General features: G+C 40.9%; 1 protein-coding gene across 1 annotated transcript; it reads right to left on the bottom strand.

The window, feature by feature from the left end:
* Window positions 1-276: 276 nt before the first annotated feature.
* Window positions 277-1,811, bottom strand: LOC132057777 (uncharacterized). The gene is made up of 3 exons (XM_059450379.1): window positions 1,421-1,811; window positions 664-953; window positions 277-555 (listed from the first exon to the last, which is right to left on the bottom strand). The coding sequence occupies exons 1-3, from the start codon at window positions 1,809-1,811 to the stop codon at window positions 277-279; spliced, it is 960 nt and encodes a 319-aa protein (XP_059306362.1).
* Window positions 1,812-10,416: the final 8,605 nt, after the last annotated feature.

The following is a 10,416-nucleotide window of genomic DNA, read 5'->3' on the forward strand; positions in this document are numbered from 1 at the left end:
TCAAATGTTAAACTCTCAGGAATCTTAGGAACATTCGTCCTAAAATGTTAAACTCTCAGGAATCTTATAGAAATTTCGACAGAGTCTCCACTGTAATTGTACCACTACCAAACTGCCACACAGCAAACCAAACTATACAATTCCACACAGGACCACAACAGTCAATAACAACAATGGCCCCACACGACCAATAGCAGAATCTAGAAACATATACGCACCTGAAGGCTATGATGTCTCAGTCTGGATCTCCTCTGGGAGCGAAAACAAGTGTGGATATCAGGATCTCATGTCTTCCTCAGCTTCCCAAGTCATCTCCTCAACATTCTTGTTCCTCCAAAGTACTTTTACAGATGCTACATCCTTAGTCCTCAACCTACGGACCTGTCGATCTAGGATGGCAATGGGAACCTCTTCATATGATAGTTGTTCTGTAACCTGAACACCATCAACGGGTATGACTCTGGAAGGATCTCCAATGAACTTATGGAACATAGATACATGAAAGACTAGATGTACAGACTCTAAGTCTGAAGGGAGATCTAACTCATAGGCCACCTGGCCCACTCTATGCATAATCCAGTAATGTATAATAAATCTAAGGCTAAGCTTTCCCTTCTTGTCGAATCTCATAACGCCCTTCATTAGCGATACCTTTAGGAATACCCAGTCATCTACCTGAAATTCCAGGTCTCGCCGTTGATTATCTGTATAGGACTTCTGATGACTCTGAGCTGCCAATAACCTTTCCTGTATAAGCTTAGCCTTATCCACTGCCTGCTGAATGAAATCTGGTCCGATCAATTTTGATTCCCCAACTTCGAACCAACCGAGAGGTGACCTATACTTCTGCCCATATAGGGCTTTATACGGGGCCATCTGAATACTGGAATGGTAGCTATTATTAAATGCGAACTCAACAAGCGGCAAATGATCATCCCAGCTACCATTGAAGTCTATCACACATGCTCGTAACGTATCCTTAAGTGTCTACGCTTAGCTTGTCCATCTGTCTGGGGATGAAATGCTGTGCTAAAACTCACTTGTGCTCCCAATCCTCTCTGGAAGGATCTCCATAAGTTAGTTGTAAACTGCGCACCCTAATCACAGATGATAGATACTGGAACACTGTGAAGTCATACTATCTCCCTAATGTAAAGCTTCGCATAATCCTCTACTGTGTAAGTAGTCTTGACAGGCAGAAAATTGGCTGATTTTGTAAGTCTGTCAACAATCACCCATATCGAATCGAACTTACGATGAGAACGGGGCAAGCTTGTAATGAAATCCATATTAATTGCCTCCCATTTCTAAGTCGGAATCACTATACTCTGTAGCAACCCACCGAGCTTCTTGTGCTCAACCTTAACCTGCTGACAATTAGGGCATTAAGCTACAAACTCTGCTATGTCTTTCTTCATACCATCCCACCAGTACACCTCTTTAACATCATGATATATCTTGGTCGTCCCTGGATGAATAGAGTAGCTAGAATAATGAGCCTCTCCCATAATCTGTCGGCGTAACCCTACAATATCAGGAACACATAGTTTGCCTCGATGTCTAAGGACTCTGTCACTAATAATCTCAAATGGTGTTTTATTCTTCTGAGGAGATGTATCTCTATAATGGACTAGCATGGGATAGTCGTACTGACGCTCTTTAACCTCAGCTACTAGAGATGATGCTGCTGAATCCTGGATAGTAACTCCTGCATTGCCCGAGTCTAATAATCGAACTCCTAGGCTAGCTAACTGGTGAAGCTCATGAGCTAACTCCTTTTTCTCTAGCCACAAATAAGATAGGCTACACATGGATCTGCGGCTAAGGGCATCGGCCACTACATTTGCCTTCCTTGGATGATACAGAATGTCAACGCCATAATCTTTCAACAGCTCTAACCATCGCCTCTGATGCAAATTCAACTCCTTCTGCTTGGAGATGTACTGAAGGCATATATATATATATATATCAACATGAATACCATATAAGTAATGCCTCCATATCTTTAACGCATGAACCACTGCAGCTAACTTTAAATTACGGGTGGGATAGTTCTTCTCATGCTTCCTCAACTACCTCGAAGCATAAGCAATAACCTTATCATGTTACCTCAACACACAACCCAATCCGATGCCTGAAATGTCATAATAAATAATATAGCCCTCAGATCCCTTTGGAAGTGTCACAACTGGTGCCGAAGTCAATCTTTCTCCAATGCCTGAAAGCTCCACTCACAAGCGTCTGTCCACTGGAATGTAACTGCCTTCTGAGTCAGCTTCGTCAGTGGTGCGGAAATAGAAGAAAAACCCTCTACAAATCTCCGATAATAACCCGCCAACCCCAGAAAGCTACGAACCTCTGTAGGTGTCGTGGGTCTAGGTCAAGTCTTAACGACCTGTATCTTTTGCGTATCAACCTTGATTCCCTTATCTGATATAATGTGCCCCAGGAAATCCACAGAGTTCAACCAGAACTCACACTTAGAGAACATTACATATAGCTTTCTTCGATAGACTACGAGTACAAGACACAAATGATTTAAAAATACTGCTTACCGATCGGAGTAGACTAAAATATTATCAATAAATATAATCACAAACTGATCTAATAAAGGTCTAAATATGCGATTCATCAAAGCCATAAATACTGTTGGGGCATTAGTCAAGCCGAATGATATCACACGAAACTCAAAGTGACCATATCTGGCCTTGAAAGTTGTCTTCAGAATGTCTGTCTTCCTGACCCTAACCTGACCTCAATTCTATCTTTGGAAAGCATCTGGCACCGTGCAACTGATCAAATAAATCATCAATTCTCAAGAGCGGATACTTATTCTTTATCATCACCTTATTCAGCTACCTGTAGTCAATACACATTCGCAACGAACCATCTTTCTTCCTTACAAATAACACTGGTGCTCCCCATGGCAACGTACCAGGCCTAATAAAGCCCTTCTCGAGCAAATCTTTCAATTGCTCTTTCAGTTCCTTCAGCTCAGCAGGGGCCATTCTATAAGGGGGAATAGATATCGGCTGAGTATCTGGTAAAACATCAATAAAAAAGTCAATATCCTGCTCTGGCGGAAGGCCTGTAAGCTCGTTTGGGAATACATCTGGAAACTTATTAACCACTGGAATAGACTGAAGAGCCGGTGACTCTGCTTTTCCATTCTGAACTCGAACTATATGATAAATACAACCCTTCGTGATCAACTTCTTTGCCTTGAGATAGGAAATAAACCTACCTCTCGGCGAAGCTGTATTACCTTTCCATTCCAGCACTGGCTCTCCTGGAAACTAAAACTAGACCATCTTTGTTCTGCAATCAACATTAGCATAACAAAAAGCCAACCAGTCCATACCCATAATAACGTCAAAGTCCACCATGTCTAGTTCAGTCAACTCAGCTATGGTATGATGATTACAAACTATAACTACACAATATCTGTATACCCGTCTAGCTATCACTGGATCACTAACAGTGTGGACACCTCAAAAGGCCTAATCGACTCGGGTTCCACCCCAAACTTACCAAAGAATAAAAGGAGTAACATATGACAACGTAGAACCTGGGTCTATCAATGCGTCTACATCATGGGAAAAGACTGATAGTATACCTATGACAACATTGGGTGATGACTCAAGATATTGTCGACCAGCCAATGCATAAATGCGGTTCTGAGGACCACTCGAACTGGACGATCCACCTCTGCCTCTACCGCGACTGGCTGATGTTTGAGAACCCTGCCCAGGAGGGCGTATCAATGAAGAAGAACTAGCTGTAGATCCTGTCGATTGAACTACACCTCCACCATCTCTCGACGGATAATCTCGTATAATGTGGCCTTGCTAACCACAGGTATACACACATCTGAACCCAAACGACACTGTCCGCCATGCAACTTATCACACTGAGCCCATCATGGTAGAGATGACCTCATCTGGACGGAACCATCCCTAGACTAGGAACCGAAAGCCTTGGAACACTGGCTTGACTCAAAATAAGTGGGTCTATCAAACCTCGATCCTGGGAACTGTGAAGGCGCACTAGCCACTGAATAGGTTGAACGCCTAGGGAATTGCTGTCTCTGACCACCCAGTACTCACCAAAAGACCCAGAAGATCTTGCTCTCTTGCTCTGACCCTTATCACGCTCTCGATCAGCTCGCTGCTGCTGCTTTTGCTCCTCTAAACCCTGACTATATGCTTAAATATGAGAGATATCCATACCCTTCTGAAGTGAGGCTGTCATACAATTATTAATCAAGTGCGGCCCAAGTCCAATCACAAATCGGTGTACCCGATCCTCTATTTAGCTACAATCGTGGGAGCATACCTGGCAAGTGAGTTAAAGAGAAGACTGTACTCCTGAACACTCATATTCCCCTATAGTAAATTCAAAAATCTATCAACTCGAGCCCGTCGGGCCTCTGCTGGCAAATAGTATCAAAGGAAAGCTCTGTGAAATCCTACCATACTACTGGAGGTGCGCCCCTCTAGACAACGCCCAGGTCTCATACCACTGGACAACAACATCTTGCAAACGATAGGAAGCCAACTCTACTGACTCAGTGTCTGAAGCATGCATTGCCCTCAATGTCCTTAGCATCCGATCTATAAAATTTTACGGGTCCTCATCTGGTTTTGATCCAAAGAATACTGGAGGATCCAAATTAATGAAGTCTCGAACCCTGGGACTAACAGTCGTATTAACATAACTAGTACCCGTACCTTGACGCTGGGCCTAAGTGGCCACTAACTGAGTCAATAATCGGATAGCATCTTGCATCTTCTGGCTTTATGCACCATGTGGAGGAACTAGAGGTACTGTAGCTGCAGCCCTCTGGGGTCCGCTGGGATGGAAGGGCTCTGAGAAGACTGAGATGGGGCCTCACTATGGGACTTACCCTGTCCCGCATTTCCCGGTGGCACCCGACTGGTACCCTCATCTGTCGCAGCCTTGCCTCTCTGGCTAGCTGAAGCTCTCCTCATTATAGACATCGCTGAAATCATAGTATGTTATTAGAAGAGAAATCCTGTTGGTACGGCTCTAACGCATGATCTAAGATAAGAAAGAAGGATAATCTTTCTAAATGCCCTGTAGCCTCCTGTTTGTAAGTGTGGTGCACAACACACCATAAAAAAAAACTCTACTAGACACGGCTTGTAGACAACCTTAGGAAGAAACTGCTCTGATACCAAGTTTGTCACGACCAAAACCGGAGGGTCATGACGGGCGCTCGGGCCTTACTTTTCGAGCACCGCTAGACATACATTTATGACATAATCATACAAGAGAGTGGGCCACGAGGGCCTCCACAAGACAACTTGCTGACTTATAGAAGCAATATGCTGAAGAAAAGCAAGTCCAAAGGGACATATATACATAAGCATGCTGAGCTGGACAGTACGAGCTGAAAAGATTACCATGTTGAGCTAGACAGTACGAGCTGGACAGTTCGACAAACAAAGTATAACTGTACAACGACTGTCTATAAGCCTCTACTGGAGTGTATGACATAAATAGGTCGGGACTGGGCACAGCCATACCCGTATGCCCACAAAAGTGTAACGTACCAAACACACTATAACAACTCCTGGATAAGAGAAGTGCTCCAATACCAGCTGAACAGTAACCTACAGTGCCGGATCGTCAATCTGTCTACCTGAACCTGTGGGCATGAAACGTAGCGCCCCCAGAAAAAAGAAACATCAGCACGGACAAAGTACTGAGTATGTAAGGCATGAAAGTAACATGAAGAGACATAAAAGTACATAGGATAAAATGAATGCAACTTGTATGTTTGAACTGCCTCTGTGGGCCAATGATATGCGTAATACTGTGCGTTCATACATAGGGGTCATACATATATATACGTATATAATGCCTGTCAAGCCTCTGTGGGCGTCTTCTCATATCATAGCGGCCTCTTTGGCCATCATTATATGACCAGCCGATCAGGTGGTAGTGCGTATATAACGCTGTCACCTTCCCCATACCCCATATATATAATACATAATATACGCGTATATAACTCCTGAGGGGTCATAGGTCTGTACATACATATATATAAAAATGAAATGCAATGCAAGAATATAATAAGAGTACATCCTGAATCTATCGAAGTGACGTAAGGTTTTTACGCCTCCGAACATCGTTATGAGATAGCATTTTCATCAACAAGAGACTCTATGAATCATACTGAATATGAAGAAAGACTTACTAGAAAACAACATTCTAGGACATGAATCAACATGGAACATCCCTAGCTACTAAGAATAGAATCATTATAGAGTAGCGTTACTTTTACATTCCGTTCATAAGGATCATGCTAAAGAAGGAAAGTTAGCCTTAACATAACTCAGGTCGTTAACACAATCCTACAACAAATCTGTCGAACTAGTGCTCCAATCCTATAACAAATGAAAGCATTTGTAAGCTTAGATGGTACAAGTACATCGCGTATATCAAACAATAAATTGATTTTGAAACGAAGCAGGCAGTATTTCCCCCATTTCTTAATCACCATCACACATCAAACAACCAACAATCAACACAACAACCTCATATAATCCTCTTTAAACTCATATCATCAACATTTAGAAATATACATTAGAACAGCTCAATATATGCTTTGCATACGACACTTGTGAACTTTCTTCTTCCAATTATACCAAATATAACAATCCTTACACAATCTTAACATCATGTACAATCCATACAACAAGATTGTAGCTTAAGACCACATTAACAACATAACTCAAGTTAGATTACATCTCAACATAAACTCAAGTTCATATTTAAACCTTTCCTCTAACTTCTCTTCCTCCAAACCTAGCATAACCATCACATAAACTCATAAACATGGAAATAAGATGGAATGTTACCTCAAGAACTCAAAAGCACTTCCATTTCAAGATTACTTCACCTTGAAGTATCCTCCAAAGGTTCTACAAGAAGGAGAAACAAGCTTCAACAATACTTTGAAAACCTTTAGCACTTGATTCTCACTTTTAATCCTTGATTTATGTTGGTTGTACTTGGAATAGGTTAGGGAGAGTTATAGAGAGTGTTTAGGGTCTGTTGGTATTGAAAAATGAGACGAAAATGAATTGGGGTCGATTTATACAAATTAAAAGATTTGCACCGCCTCCATTATACAGTACATTATACGGTCCGTATAATGGACCGTATAATGGTCACAGAATACCTCCCTCACTGTTACTATTATACGGTGGGGGCTGGTCCATTCTATGGGCCATAGAATATTCTGCTGTCTGTATAAATACGCCCCAAGGTCAAATTCCGTCGAAACATATTCTCGCCCATTCGTTAACTCTCTAATCCTTTCATAACTTAATAAACATGAATTTAAACCCTCATATACGTAAGATAGGCATGTCTAGTATCGTATAACCTCGAAGATAGTCCAAGTATCCAAGACTAGGACAACTAACATACGACGGATCTCAACGTAACAAACTCGAATTGGGGAATTAAATTTGTCTAGATATTTTCTTTCTCGCGATTGCGGGACCTACCATCATGAATGCGGGACCCCGAAAATATCTCTCTTGCGATCACGACCGCGATGACCAACTATCAGCAACACGCAATCACGCCACATGGCCTCATGATCACGACGAAGAACACCAGACACAGCTGAAACCAGATTTTCAAGTTTTTCACTAATTTCGATCCGATACGCGAAACTCATCTGGAATCCCCTGGACACAAACCAAATGTACATTGCAATCATAAAACTTGCTACAAACTTACTCGCGCACTCAAAATTTCCAAAAGAGGTCATCTTGAACCAACGTTGATTGTGGTCAACTCTAAATCTCATAAAACTAGATTTACAACCAAAAGACCAAAATGCCCCGAGTCCCTCGGGAACCGAACCAGCTACTTAACCAAGTCATAATCGATAAAACTTCTAAAAAGACTCATTGACCGCCGATGTTAATTTTGGTCAACCCAACACTTGTGAACTTCCAAAAATCCCATTTTCTCACCCAAATCTCATTTAAATACCTCGGGAATCGCGCCACCCATCCCCACAAGTCAAATATACCATAAAGAAGCTAAAAGATGGGTCAATAGGGGTAAAATAGTCAAAATAGCCAAAATGACCTAACAGGTCATTACAAAACTACTTATCTGGTCGATGATTATGCGAAGTTATATATTAAGGAGACAGTGAGGCTTCAGAGACAGTGCGGCTTCACGTTGTTCCAATAACCATTATTTTTAATAGAGGAGCTCAATTTAAAACTAACTTCTAGAGATCCTTCTAGAAAAGTTTGGGGACACGAGTAAATCTTAGTACAACCTTTCATCCACAGATAAACGACCAGGCTGAGCGCACGATCCAAAGACTCGATGATACGTTACGAGTGTGCCTGCTAGACATCAAGGGAAGTTGGGATGACCATTTTTCGCTTATCGAGTTTTCCTATAACAATACCTATCATTCCAGTATCAGGATGACTCCTTATAAGGCCTTGTATGGGTAGAACTGTAGATCTATTATCAGTTGGTTCGAGGTAGGCAAGTGTCACGACCCGAATAGGGCCATGACGGGTATCCGGGACTAACCACCGAACACCTCTCATTCTGTTACTCATCTGCTCTCATTATATATATATATATATATATATATATATATATATATATATATATATATATATATATATATATATATATATATATACTCATAATCATAGAAACTATTATCATTTGAAACATATTTACTTTTATAAGCATAGGCCCTTCGGCTATCAAAATAATATATAAACATGCATATACATGAAAGACTGTGAGACCATACTACCCACACTGCGCATCTACGAGCCTCTACTAGAGTACTAGACATATGGACGGGACAGGACCCCGTCGTGCCCAAAATATATGTACACAAAAATACTGTCTCAAAATAGCACCTCCGGGAATAAAGGAGGGCTCCGAGATCTCGTCGATGCCTCCTATGGATCTGCACCGTCTCCCTGTCTACCTATGGGCATGAACACAGCGTCCAATAAAAAAGACGTCAGTACGAACATTGTACTGAGTATGTAAGACATAAACAATAATAAGACATCAATGAAATGAGGAGACATCAAATAAGGAGCAATTTATAACTGACTGAATCATAAAAGAAACAATGCATCTTTGACTTCTTATCGTCATAATCATCATCATGTCATATATGCATAAATGTATAAGCTGCCCGACCATATAGGTACGGTGTAATAATCAATAGCATTAGCCCGCGTTCAGGCCTCTCGCGTCTGGGGTATCATCTCATGCCGACCACTAGTGGTGTTTGCCCATGCCATCTGGCCATGGTGTATAGCTGCCCGCCTTGGCGGTGACTGCCCGGCCATATAGGCGCGGTGTAATTTCATCATCATATGCTCATCATAATATACTCATCATAATGTACTCATCATAATACACTCATCATAATGTACTCATCATAATGCATGCATGGAACTCAAGGACAACTATATCTAATCGGGGTGACGTAAGGTCGTGGACACCCGATTTTATTATGGAACATTCATAAGCATTCTGCCTCACCTTGAAGGAATTAGCATATAAGGTGAGTATATACAATAATCAACATCAATAGATTATAGATAGCTTCATTAGCTTTATAGGAACATCGCATCATGGACTATAGCATCTTTAGACTTAAGCTCGTCATCATCATTATCGGGCTCATAACATATCGCTTATCCCATATAGCTACTCATAATCATAGACTCTTAGTTTTTTTGAAGATAGGGAAAATTCATGAAGAAGAAGGAATTTCATGCCATAAGATTCATGCCTTAGAAAGAAAGCACTAGCCTTACATACCTTTATCATTTAACTAATCTATTGCTTGCTCGTTCTCCTTTAATGCACGCGTTTTACCTTCAAGAGAATTCGTATCGACATTAGCTAAGCAATTATAAGAACGTACTTACTAAAGCTAGAGAAAATTGGGCAGCATTTCCTTTGTTTATATGACTTCCTCCATATTCCATATCAACTCCCAAACATTCATAATAACAATCATAATATCATGAACAACGATTATCATTCCTTTGCATTTTTCCTCATTTCACAATTTCACTTCAAATTCTCCATAATCATGACCAAAGTTCACTATCGTGTTCTTTCACATACAATACTTATTCCATGTTCTAAATTTCATTTATAACATATTTATAATCTCAACATATCCATTTTCATGATTCATTCCAACTACTACTCAACAATGATACTATTCACACATTTATGACCCATTTTCTATATTCTAGTACAATCCAAGTGTTTCAACTTATTAATCCTTCAAACAACATGGAAAGATCATGAAACTCACCTTAGATGATGGAGGAATAAGCCTTGAATGGTAATACACCT

The sequence above is a fragment of the Lycium ferocissimum genome, chromosome 5, assembly GCF_029784015.1.
Source record: "Lycium ferocissimum isolate CSIRO_LF1 chromosome 5, AGI_CSIRO_Lferr_CH_V1, whole genome shotgun sequence".
Taxonomy (NCBI): domain Eukaryota; kingdom Viridiplantae; phylum Streptophyta; class Magnoliopsida; order Solanales; family Solanaceae; genus Lycium; species Lycium ferocissimum.

Excerpts from the sequence above, each read along its gene's own strand:
- LOC132057777 (XM_059450379.1), bottom strand. The coding sequence starts at position 1,811 with ATGTGTAGCCTATCTTATTTGTGGCTAGAGAAAAAGGAGTTAGCTCAT. Across the intron at positions 954-1,420 it reads AGAGGTGTACTGGTGGGATG|ACTTCAATGGTAGCTGGGAT; the intron begins GTATGAAGAAAG and ends CATGTGTGATAG. Across the intron at positions 556-663 it reads AATTTCAGGTAGATGACTGG|GTGGCCTATGAGTTAGATCT; the intron begins GTATTCCTAAAG and ends AGAGTGGGCCAG.